At 39.6% G+C, this 22299-nt stretch overlaps 1 protein-coding gene across 4 annotated transcripts in view; it reads right to left on the bottom strand.

The window, feature by feature from the left end:
* GALNTL6 (polypeptide N-acetylgalactosaminyltransferase like 6) overlaps positions 1–22299 on the bottom strand; it is a 432117-nt gene that overhangs the window by 232905 nt on the left and 176913 nt on the right. For all 4 annotated transcript variants that reach the window (XM_083457344.1, XM_083457342.1, XM_083457343.1 and 1 more), the window contains exon 5: positions 11506–11672. In XM_083457344.1, coding sequence (XP_083313470.1) covers positions 11506–11672 — 167 coding nt within the window. The remainder of the gene's footprint in view (positions 1–11505; positions 11673–22299) is intronic.

Raw genomic sequence — 22299 nt, 5'->3', positions numbered from 1 at the left:
GGTACTTTCTCATTAAAATATAAACAACACTGAATAATTCCCCCATCAGTAATCTGACGGGGATTTTCTTTGGGCTATAGCAGGTTGAAAGGAAAAGGAAGATTGGTTGCACAAGTTGCCTTCCACTCTCACAACGATTTGATACAACCCACTCAAAACTATTCTATGATGTTGATTATATTGGTTGACTTGGTGCTGAGTCTTGGCCAATTCATCTCTGTACAGGGAGCTAAGCTTCTGCAGTGGAACTGGGAAACAGGGAGCTAAGCTTCTGCAGTGGAACTGGGAAACATACAAGTAAATTCAAACAGATGAGGACAGTGCAGTGTGCAGTATTTTGTTTTGTTTCAAACTTTCTTGTTCACTTTACATTGACCTTGTGGCAAGGACAAAGCTGTGTTTCTAAAGGGCTTCTTGGAAAGTTTAAGTTCTTTCACAATCTTATGAATATGTTTAATCTTAAGAATCACTTGCAGTGTCCTTCTAGTTGGTGAAACAGCAGCTGCTGCTGTACCCAGGTATAGAACACGCTGTTTAGGTAAGGTAGAATTCCATTCTTGCTCAAGCTGTGAACTCTCTAAATGCACCTTCCCCCTGCGCAAGTCAAATATGTTATACAATCCACAATATTTTTTCCCCAATGCAATGAGAGTACAGAAATTATACACAGCTTCACTTTTTGATCTGAAATCTTTCACATGTAGTTTTTGCAATAAAGTTTCACACACTGTGAGAGTAATCATACTGAAGTTAATGGAACACAGCATAGTGTCAGATTTACGTATAAACTGAACAAGCTATAGCTTAGGGCCCCACTCCTCCCCTCCCCCAATTTCCCCTCCACTATTAATATACTTCTTCTTAACTGTATTTCAGTTCAACAATTACTTTTATAAAATACATATTTTGTTATGTGCAAATGGCTTTAGATGCCTATTAGGTCCATAAATTACCGTATAGCAGATATTCAACACAAAAAAAAACAGTGACAATTTGTTGTTGACAAAAGACAGCTGGACATATAAAGGGCCCCATTACCTTCAGTAGCTTAGAGCCTCATCAGACCTAAATCCGGCCCTGCATAGTGTTCAAAATCTTTTTGGCCACATGACTTCCAACAATGTGTATAAATATTACAGTTATGTTGTTGCATTGCCACACACCAAGAAAAATGGGGAACAATGAAACTTATGGAAATTTACAGAATTTTAAAACATTGTACTCAAAATGTGTCTTACATGCTGAACTAACCCTGTAAACAGCCCTTTTTAATGTAAAATCAATAGCTTTCATACAACTGTCAATGCAGATTTAATAAATATGTATTCATTAGTAAAGTGGTATAAAAACATCTATCTAGATACCAAGTAGATCTTAGGAGGGAAAATTCTATTATGCATCTCTCCTCTAAACACATACAGCTTTGTTCTGCATAAAGCTACACTCAAATATTCCAGAGCCCTTTTTTAATGGTTCTGAGGGTATTCCCAGAACCAGGAGAGAAAAAAATAGATATTTGACTATAGTCATGAGGAGCATAACCACTAAGAGGCAAAAGGTTCTGGCACTGATCCCTAAGAATGATGGTAGGCAGACATAAGCCTATTTCATTTCTATTTTTACTTCCAAGTGAACCGGATATGGTGATCCTGTCTAAATTTGTGATGACTGGATTTTAGCTAGATTTAAGAGGTCGTCGTTCAGATTAATTCATTTATGAGGTGATTAACATGGGAAGCATCATGTAATTTTCAAGGCCAGCTACCTTCACACTGATGGATGCTTTTTCATTACAGTAAGGATGAGAAAACCCGAGGGCTTGGACTCCAAACAGCGCAGAAACTGATGGGCTTAGGCCTAGCATTCCACTTTCAGCCTGACAATTAATTTGTAAATTTGTTACCTTCTAAACTAAACAGCTCCCTAACTTACCATATCTCTGCCACTTAAATAGATACACACATAATTTTATTTGTATGCCACCTTTCCGTAGTTCAAACTATGTTCAAGGCAGCTAACAACATGAAAAAATACATAATTACAAACCCTAACAAAAGTAGTTATAAAGAATAAATAAAACATTGAACGTACAAATTAAATTGTTTCCACACAAATCATATTAAGTTATAAAATAAAGATACAAAAATAAATATAAATAACAGCACCCCCCCCCAAACACAATACTCTAGCCCATGAGTCTTTTCAGTAGCCTTAGCTTTTGTAGCTGGAGTCAGTCAAGGGCCTGCCCACCAAGGCCAGGTAGATAAAGCAATTCTAGTCAATTCAGATATTACGAAATTGAGCAGCTATAGAAAAACCAATACAAATGCCAAGTCTTATCAGGGACGTTCTAGTAACATGCCCTTTGCTGTGCCCCCACACTCTCTTTTCTGTTGTTAACAAGTTGCTCTCAGGATTTCTGCTGGAGGGCAAACATTGTTTCAAGATAGAACATACTAAAGAAACTTCCAAAACAAACCCCAAATATTTTTTATTATTTCATAAACTGAAGACAGTTACAAGAAACAACGAATAAGAGGCAATCACCTACATAGAATATCTATATCTATATCTATATCTATATCTATATCTATATCTATATCTATATCTATATCTATCTCCTTGTCTTTTAGGCATGCTTGACACTACAATCTTGCACATGTTTACACAGAAACAATTCCTCCTGTGTTTGATAGTAGTAATGAGATTCACAACCCACTTAAATGGGTGTACTTCGCTTTGCTGTCAAACTCCTAATGTAAGGAAAACTATACCTTTCAACCTGCTATGCAAACCCCAGTAAAATTATTGGCTTGGTTTAATCAGACAGAATAGTCGCAGGAGTAAGTTCCTCTGAGTGAAGCCTGGTGACTCAGCTCCAAAAGTAAAAGTGAGTGAGAAAGGATAGGTTACGTTAAAAATAAAAAAGTGAAATTGTCTACCTTACACTGAGTTTTATAGATGATGAGGGAGAACATTGGTTCCTGGGCATGAGCAGCAAATGGAGACAGAGGAAAAAATGTTCAAAATCTAGCCATTTTGATAAAGCTTTGGTGAGGAGAACCCAAGGATACAATCTGATAGGATTCTGTGTTTGATACTGCATGTATGCAGAAGCTGCAAGACATTCTGCTGCCTGAGGTAAAGGACAAGATGGTGCTTTCCTCTATTCCAGATACAGAAGCTGCCCAGATTTGTAGCTTCAGCTTTTTGAAGGAACAGCACCTTCCACTGCAGCAGAGTGCAGCAGGCTAGCTTAGAGAATGCAGGGGAAGGTGCATGGCACACCTAACTCAGTCCATTCCCCACCCCTCAGCAGCCTTACTCTGTCTCATGGTAGGACTGCCAATGCATGGGGGGTGTGGTATACTGAAATGGCTTAACTTTGAGGAGACATGTCTCTTCGTTTCCTCTCAAACGCTACATAGAATCATGCGAAATGCTGGTTATATTATTATTGTTTGCTTTGGTGTCTACAGCTGAACAGTGTCCCGGGCAGAAAAAAGGAAACAGAGTTTTGGGATTTCATTACAACTGCCTTTTCCCTACTCCATTTTCCCATGCATTCCTATCCCTTCTTGTCCACTGAATTTAGGTTGCTGTAGGCACAGACTGCATCATGTCAACTGTTGCTTTTCAATAAGTATATTCCAGTAAGTTCTGTTCTTCCAAGTACATGCATATTAAAAATCAGTAGCAGTAACGATGAATAGGATAGCTCAGTCTCATTAACTTACATTAAACTAATTTAAATACACAGGCATAAGTGATTTTTTTTCTGTGCACAGTATAATTATTTATTTTGGTACATTGGACAAAGTGATTTTGGAATTACATACTAATTTATGCTTACAATTTTCTACAAAAAAGCTTATTCAGATAAGCTTAACTTTTGCTTCATCTTTTACTACTGTATGCAAGTTGAGAGGCTGTAATGGGTCTCCTTTGGGTGACTAGCCGATTGCACAGGAGCATTGGTAGAAGATTTAAAAAATGTCAGCCTCAGGCATTTTCACCTTTGTAAATTTAATCATGTATATATTATTCAGAAGGGACAACTTGTTTTTATTGGTAAACTTAACACAGAGGATAATTGATTAACCTTGACAGTTTTAAATGCACATCTAATTGTGTTACTGTCTTTTGAAATTAAAAAAGTTGATGGAGTGGCTCACAGCTCTCAAGTGGGATGGATGACTGATGATCCCTTCTAGATTGCAAAAAGTTGTTCTCAGGCAGTTATTCTTGGTAAAATTAGGGAAACTTTTTACTGGTGCATGAAACCTACAGTGAGGGGGTTTACCCACTCTCCCAGAGCTGTGGCTTCAAAATAAAATTGCACACTTACACAAAGCCCATGCTGGCAACTCATGCTTTCCTGGAATCCTTGACAGAGAAAATTAGATTAGATGATCTGAACAGCTGTAGACAACTATGCACCTAGCAGCATATCATGAAAAGATAACGCTCAAGCAGATCTTAAAGTAACGTAATGGCCAATTGCTCAATTACATGGTTGTGGGTTAAAAATGTCACTAAACTATTTTCTAGGTAGGAACATTGCTTCCGATACAGTGGTACCTTGGATTAAGAATTTAATTCATTCTGGAGGTCCGTTCTTAACCTGAAACTGTTCTTAACCTGAGGTACCACTTTAGCTAATGGGGCCTCCCGCTGCTGCTGTGCCGCCGCCACACGATTTCTGTTCTCATCCTGAAGCAAAGTTCTTAACCCGAGGTACTATTTCTGGGTTAGCGGAGTCTGTAACCTGAAGCGTCTGTAACCCGAGGACCACTCTACTATACAAGACTTCTGGTACAAACATATTTGTACATGTACTAGTTATTATTTATTAAGTCCATTTATGCAGTCGGAAGTGTAGATTTTGGTGAATTTCCTAGCTCAAAAACTACTTTTCACTTTTTGAAATATGGCAACCCTATTTATATTTACTTGGAAGTGAGTTCAATAGGACTTGTTCCTACATAAGTGAGCATATACACACTTACCTAGGATTAACCCCACTGAAGTCAATGAAGCTTACTTCTGAGTAGGCACAGGATTGTGCTATTAGTCATCTAGTGCAGTGACTGAGATTGAGCTATGAACCTAGAAGTCTATGGTTCAAACATCTCATTTGTCATGAAATCACCAGATAGCCTTGGACAAGCTTCTTTCTTTTATCCTCGGCCACTAACCCCACTGTAGAGATACCATTACTGACCTACATACCTTACAAGGTTGTTATAAGAGTTACAAGAATCCATTGTTGCCACGGTGGTCCATTGCAACAGTAACAATGAGTTGTGTGGCATCTATCAAATTTAAAGACTACTGAAGCTTTTGTGGGCTGTGGCCCACTTTAACAGATACATGAAATGCTATCATTAGTTGTCAGAAACATCTATAAGGGCCCAAAGGCCAGAAAATTGAAGAGATAAAGAAGGTTTGTGACATTACCAAGGGGATCTCAAGAGTACACAGAATTGGCAAGGTGATCATGCCTGGTAGCAGTAACTGGTGATGAGATAATTTTTGTAACTTAGGTATGGCAATTTAACACCTGTCCTGGGAAGCAAAATTCTTGAAACTGATTAATATCTAATATGTATGAGAAGTGATTTGAACACTCAGAAGTGCTAAGGATATGTTATGCATTATTATTATTATTACTACTGCTACTAACTACTTTGCCAAATCTGTACCCATTAATGTGTCAAAAGTGATGTATCAGTCAAATCAGGATCAGAACTACGATGGAGACAACCCAGGTAGCAATCTAGAACCCATCTCATGGCAAGGAGGATCAAAGGTCCTTCTAAAAGGGCCCTTGCTTGTTGCTGGTGTAGAATGACTGCTAGTCAACTTTTCCCCAGGTTATTATAGACTGCACCTCTTGGGGAAAACCCCTGACTCAGTCAGGCGACAGAGATGCAGTTAGACCATGATGTGCACTGGCACTACCAATGTACTGCCAAATTTGTTGCAGCAGGGCAGATGCAACCAGATGCCAGGCAGAGCAGAGAATGAGCAGTGGTGAGGTGTTCTGCCAGCCCTGCCATACTGTAGCAGTTGCAGAACTAAATCATGCTATTCGACATACCTCTTTTGTCAGCTGAGAAAGAAAAAGAATGAACCAGAAGTTGCTCCTGGCAATACTAGCAGTATAATACAATATTGCAGACTTTTTTAAAAAAAAAATGTGCAAGAGAAAATAGATTTGCAACAATGGAAGGGATTAAGGAATCTCCCATAATAGGAGTGGAGCACTTCCTGCAACAGAGGCCTGCTACAACATAATGAATTATTGCAGAAGTTTTCATCACATCAGAAGCCAATATGCTTGCCCAAGACCTGAAGCCAACCATCTAGAAACATGTGTCACATCAATGGTATATTGATCAAAGTAGCTGTCTGAAAGCAAAATAGAGGAGATTTCATTTGCAATAAAATAAGCCATGCAACTAATTGCTAGGGAAGAGAGTTTGTTTCTGACTTTTAACCAGCATCTTTGGCTCTTCCTCACTGCCCAAATCATTTCATTATTCTGATGAGAATATTTCACAAATTTGGACGTGCCAAATTAAAACTGGTGTTCTGCTAAACTTCCAAAGGTGGTGGTAGAGGATTTACCCTGCCTTGTGAAATCCATAAAACTTAAGTTTTGAAATGTGTAAAAGCTAGTGCATCCTAATAGCTTCCCATAAACGTATGACTGGCCACTATGGAAACAGGATGTGGACTCAATAGAGATTTTACAGATCAAAACAGGGTATACTTCTTTTGCACATGAGTGGGGAAGGAGAGTCTGGAGATGCCACAGGCAAAAAGTAAAGGATAAAATCACATACAAGCTGATGGCTCCAGATGACAAAAGCACTGAGGCAAGCCAGGCAGGAAATTCTTAAACAGAAATAACAACTAAGTAATAACAAAGTAAAGAGAGCAATGTTCTCATGCACCTTTGCCACTTCTGCTGCAGATTCAGCACTACAAAGATCTTGCCTCCCACGTGGGCAGGGCTCCAAGCCTGGCTGCTTCCTTGCAGAAGCTACCATGGGGTGGAGGAGGCAGCAGTGGCAGGATGTGTAGGCCCCACCCAGCCAACCCCCTACTCCAGCTCAGCTATGTCAGCCCCCAGAGTCGTCCCACCCAGAGCTGGGTAACAGGTTTGCCTTCCACTGTTGACTTGCCTCAGGTAGCAAAATGTTTTGGGCTGGTCCTGGTAGGCTGCATGCTCCACTTGCATAAGGCTCGTCAACATGGTGCCCTCCAGATGTTGTGGTCCCCAGCACCCATAATCTCTGACCAATGTTAGCTTGGGCTGATGGGAACTGGAATCTAAAATACCTGGAAGGTGCCACATTGGATACCCCAGCTAGCAGAAGGGCAACATGCACATCTATTTATCAGGTACAGTATGTGTTGATCTGAAAGGTTAAAGAGCGGAATATCAGGTCAACACACCTTTTCATGCTAATCAACGGCTCAGGGTGGGGGAAAAAAGAACTTTTGATACTATTGAAAAGAATTCAGCAGTTAAGAATGCTTTTTCATCCAATTAACAACATGCCTTAGTTGAAAAACTGCTGCAGAGAACCAGAAGTATTGAAAGACATAGCTGCTTGACAAATGGGGATTTTCAAGATTACTCACTAGGCATCCACTGTTAACTGCTGACAGGATTGGCAGTGCTAATGCAGACATTAAGAAAAAAAACAAAAGGCTGACTTGCAAAGGTCATTATTAGCATATCATCAAAGGCTGTGTTTCTGACTATCCTTGTGACTGCAGTAGAACAGATTTAATCCCTCTAAAAGCAAGCTAAACCAATTATGTCAGAAGGTCTGTCTTATGTCAATTAGATGCAAAACAAAAATGGCTGCCACAGATTAGACAGCTCATAAATGGAAGAACATACTAAGAGATACTAAAGGCAATCTTTGCAAAAACATAATGAGATACAATCTAACCTTAATATCAGCACAGCAATACCATCCCATATGTAGGGTAAGGAGTTGCAATGTAGTATGGCTGGGGGGGTAGCATAACTCTCACACAGTCAACTGACACATAATTCTTAATGGAAATATTGTCAAATAGACTATCATTTCAGCTCCCGTCTTTCTACTTTCCAACACTAGCCCTCTCATTTGAGACCTACCAAGATTTAAAAGTGTTCCTGTCCTTCCAGTTTCCCATTATCTAAATGCCAGAATTTATTGCTAGTTATGCACGAACAATCCAAAGATTTCGGGTCAGGGGAAAAAATGTGTAAAAAATAAATAAGTACAAAACAACTTTTCAGAGGTAGTCTGGCAGAATCCTCAGTGGTGTGCTATGCAGTAAAATATTTTTCTTGTCTTTCACTGAAGGCCCTTTATTTTACTTCAGTATTAGCATTAGATAAGAATATAAAGTTGGAAATGCACAACCATTCCCTTCATCTATTTTTACAGTCCTTTCAAGGTGCTAAACATTTACCACCTTGCTAAATAACTGCAGTTCTGACAAGTTTGTTTGTCTCTTGGCAATTTCTTCTCAGCAGACTTTTGCAGAAAAGTTTTTGCAATAAAGGGTCTTACGAGACAATGATTAACTCCAAATCATGTTTTGAAAACATTTTAAGGGGTGTGAATGGCCATAAAAGCCCCTAGCTCCTTTCCCTAAAGCACAAAAGACTCCAAAGCAACACAGCATTATGGGGAGAAAGCTCATCTCCTTAGTATAACATAGAAGAACCAGAAAGAGGTTTGACACCTGCATTCAACAAGCCATAACTGTTATGCACATATGCAAAGTGTTTTGCCATGTGTTACCATAGTAACATGCATAAGCATACAATTCAAAGAGGGAAAAGTGGTCACTTTTATGCTAATGTGGTATGGTGAAGTAGAAAGGGAGTCACTCTGGTAATATAAGGTGACATATGTGTCAACTTTTGTAGTGGGGGCTATGTGTGGAGAAAAGAAGAGCAGCTGGACCAACAAATGCTTTACAACAACACAAACGTTTCACCTGGACACTCGAGATGGCATATTGTTAAGGACAGCCAATTTGGTGTCAATGGAGAAATGTTGATACTCTCAGGCCCAGTTTATTGTATAAACGGCAAGGGAAACTTTACCACTTTACCCTTTCTAACTTTCAGGATAAAGTGGTAAAGGTTTCCATGCAAAGGACCACTTCAGCCTGCAGGTGGAACATCACATATCAAAATGCTTCCCCACTAGAAAATTCCTTGCACATGGAATATAGTGTGTGGGTTAAGAAGACTAGGCTGAACACTTCACCACAATATGATAGTTTTCTGTGTGCAAGGAAGTTTTAAAATACTGTTGAACCTCACATATATTTACACATGACCCACAATTTTCTCATTCTCTTGAAAAGTTCACTGAAATCACACAATGCTGTCTTATATTTATCTAGTTCCCTGAAGCCTTTGGTCACTGAATAGATGCTTTCAAATGTGCATCATCTGTATTATATGATTGCAGCTAAGCTACCTAATGCGAAGCGAGACAGTCCATCAAAATTCACATTGCAAGGAGGCTGACAGTGATATGAAAGACAGAGAGATGCATATGCTGCACCTCGGTTTTAGCTTCAAAACTGTAAAATGAAATTCTTTCCGAGACACACTCCATCACAATGTTGATTCACTAAGACGTCTGAGAACTGCCTTAGCAACAGGGCTTCCCATCCAAGAAGCTCTGATTCAAGAATCCCATTTGTCTTCCACTGCTCTTACCAATGTCATATAAATGTCACAACAATCCATTTTGCGTGGGTCAAAAGTTCCAAACAAGTACCAGAAAAAGGTTGTTCACATGCGCCACAATTCCTCTAATAAACATGTACAGCTATGAACAATAAAAATCCAGTGCAGATCAAATCCAACAATGAACACATATTTGTCATGGAAGGAAAGCTATTTGATTTTCACAATGTTAAACCATGAAACAGTAACAGTTGGCTTGTACCATCAGTTAATTTGATTAATGTGCAGAGCAGAGAGTAGTTTCATTTATGTTTATGCTTACTCTGATAAGAGAACAAAGGTATGTCTATTCAGCTTACAAATTAATGACACAGACAAAAACTGTTTAAGAACACACACACAGTTAAAGACTTTTCACAAATCACATTTTGTCTCGCTTTAAGTGGGCTCCTACCAGATTAATTAGGTACATAGAATCACCTCCCATCTTATTCCAAAGCATGTCTACTGGAAAGCAGGAACAACTGGGTTAAACAGCAAATATTTCCTAGTATGTAGACTTAATATTGTAGCCAAAATACCAGTGAATTAATGCAATGTACTGCAGAATGTTATGCATATTTACTTTGAAGTAAGTATCACTATCTTCAGTGGGACTTCCTCCTAGGTTGGCATGCCTAACACTGCAATTCTGGCCTGCAATTCTAAGCACTGTAATTATATATTTACAGATGACCCTGTAGCAAAACAACAAAATATTGCAGTGTGGAATGCTGCTCCATTTCACCCCAGCCTGTTTTAAATTCTCTTCTTCTTTCTTTCTGCTCCCAAAACTACCAATCCATGCTGCCTGAGCATGCTCTGCCCTCACGGGGCTGTTTAGAGATATATTTTTTCCCACCGAGGGTGGGTGGAGTGGCCCCAGGCCTGCCAACCAGGAGCTCAAGGCAGTATAGATGGTTCACTTCCTTCAACTATATTCTTCCAACAACCCTGTTTTATAGGCTGAGCTGAGAGACAATAGGTGGCTCAAGGTCATTCTGTGAACTTGATAGCTAAGTAGTGATTTGAACCTGGGGGCTTCCTAATCCCACTCTGATGCTGTAGCCACCATATCACACTTGCTCTCTACTTAAAAGGAAGTACTGAGACCCACCAAATTCAGTGTGAATTTTTATGAGTAAACATGCATAGGATTGTGCTGTAAAGTACGAAGTTAAACAAATGGAGGTGCATCTGACTCTGCCTGTATTGTGCCCAGTTAATCTAGGGGAGCCCATATCTTGAAGCAAGCTTTGCTTTCCAGCTCCCAACATACTGAATTATAATACCGTCATTGTAATGTACTGCTATGTTGTTGTGGCATTACAGTTAAATCAAGCTGTCTCATGCAATAAAATACAAAGTGGGAAATCTGATAAACAGCTTCCCCAAAAGGTCAAAGTTAATGGGTTTTTACTCAGAAGAATAACACTGAGCAAAAAAGATGTTTTCAGCATTAGTTATCTGGCAAACTACAGAAACAATGCACCAAATCAGCCATGCTATTTTAGGAAAAGGACATAGGAGACTCCTAAACCTTCTTTTGCCCTTGGTATAAAATATATCAGACATTGGATAAAAACAAATGAACAGAGCAATCTTACCAAGGACACCTAATTGAACACATAGTTCTCAAGCAAATCATAGTAATATGATTTTTCCCCCATAGAAAAGAGTGATTTTGTTCTGATTTATATGAGAGAACAATACTGCGCAAGTGGTGAAGGTATTTGTCTTACCTCTGTCACTGAAGTCATCCACGAGAATGATTTCTGCTATTAGGCTACTTGGAGTCCTGTTGATAATGCTGTGTATGGTTCGCAAGAGTGAAGTCCAACCTTCATTATGAAATGGGATGATTATGCTAGTGTTTGGAAGCTTCTCCAAGTATACCTTGTGCTTACAGCTGAGGACAGGAAAGAAAAAAGACCATGTAAGAATATGATAAAGACAGGTTTGGCACCTTTCAAATATTATTTCTTATAAAAGAAATCGGGAGAGCAAATGTTCAAACAGGTCAAATGCCTTTTACTGTGGGTACCCTCCGACATTAATCAATCTCTCTTGGACATCAATATCGTGGCATACACTTCGTACTGGAAAGCAGATCAAGTCTTTTGCTATGATCGATAGATGACATTTTAAGAGAAATTCCCTCTTTTAAAGGAATGCTTTATATTTCGCACAGTAAAGAAAAAAACCCCACCCAATTCTATGCATGCTTACTGGAAAGTATGTCCTATTGAGTTCAATAGGGAATTACTCCCAGGTAAGTGTGAATAAGAATGCAGCCATTAAATCCAGTGTTCCTTATTTCTGATATTCACACCTATCATTTCAGATAAATATATTGACGCCAGTACTTCCCAGCTGCCCATAACCTAGCAATCACTGTACTAATCCATTCCTTTGTTGGTTACTCATGGGTATTTGTATCCTATTCTTACATAAAGGACTGGTTTATCTGCCATTTTAAAATAGATATAAAATGCAAAGTAAAGAGATACTAAATAAAATATATGGCCAGTTCAACAATCAGTTTTGGAATTTAATTAACCAGTGAGAAATGGAACTGTGCAATTTTAGCATGGTCCACAATATGACACTACTTTGGTCATTCTTAATTATCAGAATTATTGAACAGGAAGGAAGAGGTTTAGAACACATTTTTTCCCCTGGATTTCATGAATCAAAGCCAACATCTACTGTTTGTCTTCAAATATCTCCTTCAGTTCCTCTTCTAGTTCATTCATATTCAAAAGCATAGAGAGAGCTAATGCAACTCAAGCAATGCAGCTAAACACTCAGGATAATCAGCACCATTAAATGTAAAGTGTAACTGCAAATATGCCTCTGGAGAGAAAAGCTTCTATCAGCAGGCAAATGCAAGTGAACATTCAAATGGAAATGGAAAGACATAAAGGTATTTTATGAACTTCTTAATTAGACACCAACTGCATTTATATAATGCCAGCTACAAAATTACATACTTAAAAGTTCATCATTTTACAAAAAATAACATACAAAGACTTCAGTAGTGCATCAACTATGAAACTAAGCAATGATCAAAGAGTGGCTATTCATTATTTGTAATGGGCTACAAAATTAATCGCATGCAGGTCAGCTGGTCAAACACTGACATTCAGTAGATGGACTGCTATGGACTGCTGGACAGTTTCTCCTGAAATTTCAAAAGATTTCAGAAGCCCACTCCACAATAACTCAGAGAAGGGTTTTTCTTTTTCTTTTTAATAATATTTTTTATTAATTTTAACATATAAATTATAAAATGTACCACAAAACTTATCACTTATACAATATTTTTGGACTTCCATCAGCACCTCTGATGATCCACCATTTTAACCACTTCTTATGCATTTCTTAACTTTATATTGCCTTTACATCTCTTAACAAATCCTCCCCCTTGTCCATTTTTACAAAACTTCTTGCAACCCTACAAACGTTGTCTGTTCTTCACAATTACTTTTCAAATAGTCCCTAAATTTACTCCAGTCTTCCGTGAATTTCTGGTCTCGCCGGTTTCAAATCCTTCCTGTTAGTTTATCTAATTCTGCATAGTCCATTAACTTCATCCTCTATTCTTCAATCGACTGTAACTCTTCTTGCTTCCATTTTTGGGCCAATAATATTCTTGCTGCTGTTATTGCATATAAAAAGAGCTTACATTCCTTTCTATTTATATCACTCCCCACAATGCCCGATAGAAATGCTTCTGGTTTCTTTATAAATGTGTATTTCAACATTTTTTCAACTCATTATATATCATCTCCCAGAAGCATTTCACCTTTTTACATTCCCACCACATGTGATAAAATGTTCCCTCTTTTTCTTCACATTTCCAACATTTATTACTGACTTTATACAGTTTCACTAACTTAACAGGTGTAATATACCATCTATCAGAGAAGGGTTTTTCATGAGGTTGCCTCTCTTCTGTGGAATAGCATTCCTGTTGAGCTACAAACAGGTACCCACTATCTGCACTTTCTGAAATACATTTTTGTCCCAACAGCTTTCCCAGCTGGATAAATGGGTCTTTATCATGCGTGTCTACACTGTGCACTTTGAGTTCTGTTTTAAATGTATTTTCTGTTTTTGTGTTTTTAACTGTTTTCAGCATACAGCACTAATATGAATGAGAATTCAACAGCTGCACAACAACTGATTTACTTTTAGTAACCTATGTTAATGTAGAGAAAGAAAGAAAATGGTACTTATTCATTGTTTCTGCCTAACTTGCAGCCAGGAAGTTTAGCTGCATCTGATGAATATCTTGCACTTAAGCTGCCTCAGCATATAGTGTTCCAAAATGATCAGGCACCAGGAACTTCATGGAAGTACCTGTGGGACAAATTAGACCTGGGTCCAATAGACTCCCACCATTACTTGGTCCCAGTACTACTGTCCGGGCCAGTTTTCAATACTACTCTCCAAGCCAATGAAAGCAGAATATAATTTCTTTGATATTTTGGAGGCCTAGTAAGAATTTCAAGGCAACTGGTAGTGTGGTGAAACTGTGCCTTCCATTTGAGCTATGAAGGAATTCTTCCAATTTCTGTGGGAATCCATGGCCTGATTTGACAAATTCCATGCCACACAAGCAAACTTCTTAAGCACACATTAAATTCTGATACACCCAACTGTACAACAGTTAATACAATGGGCAGGATTAAATACAGTGGAACCTTGGGTTGTGAACGTGTTCCATGCGGGAGGCAGTTTGCAACCCGCACCGTCCGCAACCCACAGCACCACGTCTGCGCACGTGGGGTCGTGATTCAGCACTTCTATGCATGCACAAAGCGTGATTTAGCGTTTCTGCGCAAGCACAAGCACCAAAAGCTGGACATAACCCGTTCCGGTACTTCTGGGTTCGGAGTGGTGTGCAATCCAAAATTGCATAACCTGAAGCGCCTGTAAACCAAGGTACCACTGGAGTGTATTCGAAGACTAAATCTAGGGGCTACATTTCCCAGCAGCCCCTTCTGTGAACTGATTCTGACTTGGATAAAGAAAAAAAGTTAAAAGGAAGGGAAAGCAGAAAAACTGGGTAGATACTTACTAGCCAGTCAAAAACAAAGGTAGTCATAACCCTGAAACTATTGTTACATAAGCTGACTGTGTTTGAAATACCTTGAAAAAGGAAAGGTTTGAACCTAGGGAGGCTCATGGTTGAACTGACAAACACAGAAAGATTATTAAATAGTTGACAATACATTTTGAATCCGGTTTTTATGAGCCACAGCATGGGTGACTGCACACTTTCCTGTTTAATCAACTTTATCAAAGCATCTGTTGTTAGATGGCTAGAATCCGCAAGCACAAAGGTTAGGGTTAGGCTGCTGACCTTGAGCTTCCCTCAGTGCTTGCTTCCAGTCCCAGCTGTACAGGAAAACAACTGGTTTACACTCTCATTGCAACAGCTTGCTAATATGAGAAAGTAGAAGAACAGGAAGGTTTTTCTTTTAACTGTCTGCAAAAAGGTACTGAGATGATTATCACTAGAAAGCTAGACCATAATTGGTATTAAAAATATCTCGTGACATACAGGTCTATCTAATTAATAATTAAATAATATAAAAATAATAAAGAGCATTTGGTAGGGATGAGCAAAGCAAATATTATTAGCAAAGAAGCTTGTGAAAAATTGTCAGTTTTGATCTTTCATTCCATGGAGCATGGCACATCAGTCAAAAGGTGTCAGATAACTGGCAGCTCATACATTTTATCAATTTAAGCTGACTTCTCTCTATAGAAAAGGTGTTATATTTATTCTGTGTGAATAAAGAGAAACATTATGCAGATCCAAATATATATTTCGTTATTCTTTTTTCTTTTTTAAAAACCACCTCAGTAATTATGGTAAACCCCACACTAATTAAGGAGATAAAAATAGATGGGATTTTTATTCTGATGATCACTTTTAATATTTATCAACCAAATGCAACATCCTGCAATTAAGAGACAAATAATGTTAATGTCTAGCTGGATGAGGAATTGTACATGGAATCCATCATCCAATGGCATGGGGTCTGTTTGATATGTTAAACAGCACCAACTACTGTTTGGGTTGGAAAGCTGGTTTGCGTTATTATATTTTTATCCTGCCTTTCCTGCAAGGAGCTTTGGACAGGGTACATGGTTCTCCTACTTTACCCTCACAACGATCTTGTGAAGATCAGGCTAAGAGATAGTGATGGACCCAAGGTCTACCACATGAGCTTCACGGTCGAGTAGAGATGTGAATCCAGGTATATCCCAATCGTAGTCTAACACATTAACCACTATACTGCTCTGGTTTAGTCCACATTGCTCTTACCTGTCTCACCAGGTTCACAATATTTAACCAGAACAGATCTAGCAACTCAGTGTGGAAGGTTTGCAATGAGATCCAAATGTAAAAAAAGCACAAAAATACAGTACTCCTGCTGGCTCGCACCAAAAGACCACCTAGTCTACGCGTTGCTTCTCACAGTGGCCAAAAAAGATGCCTCCAGGAAGACCACAAGCAAGGCATTACAGCAATAGCTCTTTGTTGTTCTTTGCTGTTCCCCAAGCAGTTGGCACTCATGGTCATACTGTTCCTTCTGAACTTTGCTGTGTTGCATACAGCCACAATGACTAGCGGTCATGGATAAATGGATTATCAATGAATTTATCTAATCCCCTTATAAAGCCATTTAAGCTAGTGACCATCACCAATTCTTGTCACCAATTCAAGGCTTAGTTTCTCACACAGTGCATAGTTTGTTCTGAATCTCTTGATAAAACGGTATCATTAGATTATCCCAAGTTATAGTATTTTTTTGGGGGGGAGGGGACTCTATCCCCTTTCTCCATGCTGTGCATAACTTTATAAACCTCTTATCCACACCCCCTTTCCCTACTGTCTTTTTTCCACCTCAACTAAAACAATGGACATTATTCTGTGCCCCTATCATCTGCCCTCACCCTGATTTCTGTGTGCCAGCACATGCAGCGGAGTCCTTGCAAACCAAAATCGTTTCACTTGCTACTATTTTTCCTTCTTTAGATAATGGGAGAAAACCATGCAGACATTGCAGAAGGTGTGGCTAAGTTCAGGAGTCAGTAATATTATTAACAATGCTACCTGAACAAACACAGGGACTGCTTAGTGAGGTCAACATTTTGTAGATCAAATCATGTTATCTAGTAAGCCTTAGGGCTGGGCGATATCAGCTTTTCAACATCGTGGTATATCACCAGCCAAACATTGTGGTCTAGCAATGTACCACAATGTTGAAAAAACAAGCTGCATCAGCCTCAGCCTGTGAGGCACCGGGTGAAATGGCCACAGCTTGTTTGTATGACTCAGCTGGGACATAGGAGGGCTCCCGATCCCCAGCTGAGCCGTCCGTGGTGCTCCCCCTGCTCATGGACAATTGGGGAGAGCATCGGGGCTTCTTTGTGTGGCTGTCCTGGGGATCAGGAGGGCTTCTGATCCCCAGCAGAACCAACCCTGGTGCTCCCCTCCTTGTGGTTGAGCGGAATGGGGCGTGAGCATCGGGGCTCCTTTGCTGTGCTCTGCTAGGGATCAGGAGCCCTGCCCATCCCCAGCAGAGCCATCCACGGTGCTTGCCCTGCTTGTGCAGGAGCCAGCACCAGGCTGGGGGATCCTTTAACTGCTCAGCAACCGCACACTCCTCGGCTGAGCAGTTTAAAGATGCAGAGGGAGGAACAAGCTGTATCGGCGCCTTGTCGATGCAGCTTTATTGTCCCTCTGCACAGTATGAAGGCAGAGTGGGATGGTCGTTACACTCAGTGATATATCGCTGGTGAAACTGCCACTGCTCCTCAGTCCCTCTGCTAGCAACGCTCACTGGAGGAAGTCACTCGCAGAGGGACTCAGGAGTTGTGGCGGTTTCACCAGTGATACACCGCTGAGTGAAGCTGACATTGCGGTCTGCTCCTCATACTGGGTCCTGGGCGATGTATTGATATATCGCCCAGGCCTAGTAAGCCTAGGATTGTCCCCCCCCCCACACACAACAGCTTTATCAAAAACACCATATTAACCTTCAGGCACAGACCAACTTTAATGTATTTCAACTTTACAGGTAAAACTTTGAGAAAGTTACTATGAGTGATTTCAATAGAAAGAGTTAGTATTAAATTCATACCCTTTCCTTTGCTGCAGTGGTTGTTATTGCTTCTAGTACGATAAACATGTGATTAATATTTTTTTTTCCATGTGGGAGATCATTCTACCTCAAGCAAGAAATGAGAAATTTTTAGGGCTATTGAGCGCTGCAAGTTTCCACAGTGAATGAAGAAGGTCATTTAGTATGGGCATCGCCAACTGTTATACATCTGAAAATATTCAGAGTTTCCACTGGACCTTTAAATTCCCCACTTATACTCAATAGATAAGTAGGCTGCTATTTAATATAAGATGTAAAAATAATGCCTGGTCAAGCAGCTAAAGGATTCTGCGCCTACGTTCTATACTTCATTGGGCAGCAAAATAGCATCCTGTCCGTTTGGGACCATAATATGATTTAGCCAAGGAACAGCCAGGCTTGAATTAACTAAACTTTGCTCAACAACACAATTAAATGCTTTCTGACACAACTCTTGAGAAAACAAGTCACATGAGTTGGAATTCTTAACTATGCAATCATTAGGCAGTTGTATATCTACTAAATGGGCTGAAGGTGAACATTAGAAAGCACTACAACTGTCGGTGCAGAGTAGCACCAGGATTTAGTAGGCTGTGTGATGCACCCATCTTTCGAAACAAATGCACAATTACATAAATTTTGTGAGCGCTTTGCCCTAGTGTCCTCATTAAGTAGTAGCTATCAACTAGCTTGTTTTCTTCTAAAGCAAATTCTTAGTGCACTGAAGCCCAATGGCAATTTAAACAAAACCCCACCAGCCTTTTTTGTGTGTTCCAAATCACATCATATGCTTTTCCTCCTGGGTCTTCAGATATCTTTACCCTTGCAAATGTCTGCAAACCTGAAAGTTGGGGGAAGTATGGAAGGGAATAACTGGCAGAGAGACAATGAAGCATCAATCCATTTCTCTGCTCATAATGCCCCTTCCTATAACACTGTCCCTTCCATTGCTCCCCCCTTTTTTAAAAAAAGTGGTTCTGGAGATGCTTTTTATGGTGAGTACATGTGCCCTGAATTGTACCAGTTTCATTTCTATCTCTTTATCACCGCATATCCAGACATTACATGTTGCTGAGTGTGTTTCACTTCCCCGCTATTCTATAAATAAATACGGTAAATACAATCAGATCTAGACATCTAATCTATTCCTATACTATGAAGCATTCCTTAGTTTTCAAAAACATAAACCCCTTAATAGATGAAAAGTGGGTTTTGCAATAACTGTTCCCTTTAACAACCTCCTGCCTTTTTTCAATCATGGAATCCAAGGTGGCATATATGTGGCTCTCAGGTAGGACTTTGAAATCTTTACTGGAGGTTTTCCTGTTCATTAAAAAAATAACAATGCCAAAAAAATAACAATGCCAGAAGTGGCCTAAGAGCCAGGCTTCCTATAGATACATGTGGTTGTCACTGTGCACAATGACTCGCCAAGGGCTGTGGCAATAAAAGCCCTGTTCCACACATCCTCCACAATCTGGAATATGGGGGGGGGGGGGCGCTAGGAGGAGAAGTAGTGGCAGGCAGCAAGTGGAAATATCATCACTTCTTTCAAACAGCTATGCACTTTGCTACCCAACCACTTTTAATGATGTGTCATTGTTTTTATTGACTGCCCGTAAGGCACTCTGGGAGGCTTGCTGCATAATGAGCAGGGTAATTAATACATAAATAACATACATTAGGGCAACAATGATTTCTTGAGTTATTCCTCACTATGGCAGTGCAAAGCCATGTTGGTGCTCTGACCCTACTGTGGCCCCCATTCCAAGATATCTTTGGGTTGCATTCTGAACAGGTAGCACTTAACAAGTTCTGCAGCAACCATTTATATAGTTCAGGATGCAAAAGCCAGTTAAAATAGCTTCCATGGAGCAACTGTGCTTTAGGATGTAAAACGTGTTTTCTGTACCTTTACATTTCCCTACAGTGTATTACTATTAAAAGAGAAAATGGTTTGTGTTCAAAATATCAACCTAAATAGAAATTTAATCATTACCACTGTAACTTCAGTGTAAACAATGTCCCTTTCTGATGTGCAGTTTCAAAATGACAACCTTTAGCAGCCCTTTGTACAAAAGTCTGCAGGAGAACATTTTGAAACAGCCTGAGCTTTTTAAATTATGAGAAAGGAGGGGAATGTTGGCACCATTTCAGTCAGTTTATAGAAAAAGCCAATTCATAAAAGCTGCAATTTGTTTGACCCCATGGTTATAGCAATAATATTTTATGCACATTACGGGAGTCCAGTGGCAGAACCTTGGCCAGCCACCAGATTTTATGCCTTCTAGACATATCAACAGGCTTGTAAACTGCTGTTCCTGATGGATGTCACAGAAGAAGTGAAATGCAGTGCAGGTTGTCTGCAGAAGCAAGAAAAAGAGAGAGAGAAGACTGTGCAGGAGCTCAAAGATGATAAAAGCAGACACCCCCCCCCTCTCACTTAAAAAAATCTTACAAAAGAGCATGCCACACAAAATCAGAACAAAAGGGAAAAGTGCAAGTTTCAGTTTTCCACTGAGTTTTCCATTCTTAGCGGAGAATTTAAAAAGAAGAAAAGAAAAAATAACTGACCTTTTCTCTCTCTTTATCAAGGGGACTACAATACCTACCTGACATCAAACTAGTGACAAGCATGCAACCGAAAAACACCAGCCTAAAACGTTTTCAAGCGAAGATTTACATAGTAATTGTCTCAGTGTGTCGAGGTATTCAATTTACAGCGGCTAGCTTCAGTCATACTGCATTCCTATTCCAATCTAGACTTGTCAGCTGAACTTGATAAAGCAGTGATAACCAGTAATTTCCACAACCGTTTGACAGGTCTGTAAAATTAGCTTGGAGGTGGGGAGAGGAGGGAAAGGAAAATAATTTCCAGTGACGATGGTGGCTCAAAACTTCAGAGTTTTCAGCAGGGATAAACATTACTGAATACATCTGAATCAGGCAGGAGGTTGAAATGTGAATATAAAGCCTAAAAGTCATTGGTTGTGCCAGAGAAACTAGACTGAACTGGTTCTTCAATCAGTTTCAAATGCCACAATTTAGGCTGCAATCCTATATACACTTACCTGGGAATAAATTTCATTAATCTCAGTGCAGTTTACTTACAAGTAGGCATACCCAGAACTGAAGTGAATTGGTTAGTGGATCATTGGTTAGTGCCAAGTTGCCAATTGTTTCTGTGGATTCTGTGTGTACTCTGCTAGGTCTGGCTAAGGTCCTGCAACTCCAAATAGGTTCTACCAATAAGCTGAATGCGTGAAGGCAGGGAGTAAAACTCCGGGCATTTAATTGGCTCTTCTGCCCAGAGCCTATACACGTGCAAATTGTATGTGTGAATTGCAGAGGTTCTGTCCATGCAATCTACAACGCCGCAAAAAAGCTGGATTCCTGATCAGGCCAACAGTCTGTGTACACTGATTCTGTACCAAAGAGTCAAATAAAGCATGGCTATCAGGGCTATACTCTGACTGGTTGTATAAATAGGCCTGGAATGCTTGGAAATCTATAACCTTGAATTGTGGGTTTTATTCCATGCAAATGTTGCCCACTGTATTCAGGACTTATATGAGTATTATAGTGCTCATGGCAAGTTACAAAAGAACAGTGCAGTTCATGGTAGGAAAGCTGTTTACAAGGAAAGAACAAACACCATAGTGCTGATTTGCTCCCAATGCGACAGTGTTGACAATGCCCTGCCTCTGGGGATACCCTAAGAAATGCCATGGCCCATGTGGCTAGCAGTGAGTGAAAAACAAATTAGTGGCAGATATATTGACAAACACAACAGGGAAAAGTGGCAGTTCGGCCGCATTTTGTCCCTAATGATTTTCTGCATTGTTTCCAGTGGCGCTGTTTTGAACACCAATAGAAATCAGGATATCCTTTTGGAACAGAAGCTGTTGTGTGGTGCATATTTATCATGCCAACAATGCAACTTTAATGCTCTGTAATTATGTATTAAAATCCCATCTAACTGGAAAGATACTTGGCCAGGGGGAATTGCTGAAGATAATTTCAGGTGACCTGTGGATGGTTTTCCCAGCCAAAAGTCAAAGACAAAATATTTGAAACCGATTAGATAAAACCGAGTTAGTTCTTAGCATTAATCATTTGCAAATCAACCCTTGGTTATAGAGATTAATATAGGGATTTCCAAGGGCATGTTTAGCCTTTCTCAAATTAACTTTTAATATGTTTCTTTTAAAAATGAAATTAGTGTTGTGTCAACCCTCCCTGTCCCCCACAATAAATAGTATATAAATAAATAAATATATGCTATATTAAGTGATCAACAGAGGACATAATCTACTGGAAATGTTTCCTGTGCAAGACCCACTGAAGTGAATCGGAGTACCATAAGAAAAT

The sequence above is a fragment of the Podarcis tiliguerta genome (genome assembly GCF_965153285.1).
Source record: "Podarcis tiliguerta genome assembly, chromosome: 9".
Taxonomy (NCBI): domain Eukaryota; kingdom Metazoa; phylum Chordata; class Lepidosauria; order Squamata; family Lacertidae; genus Podarcis; species Podarcis tiliguerta.
Note: the sequence above shows the minus strand (reverse complement) of the source record. Positions and strands in the feature narration are given on the sequence as shown.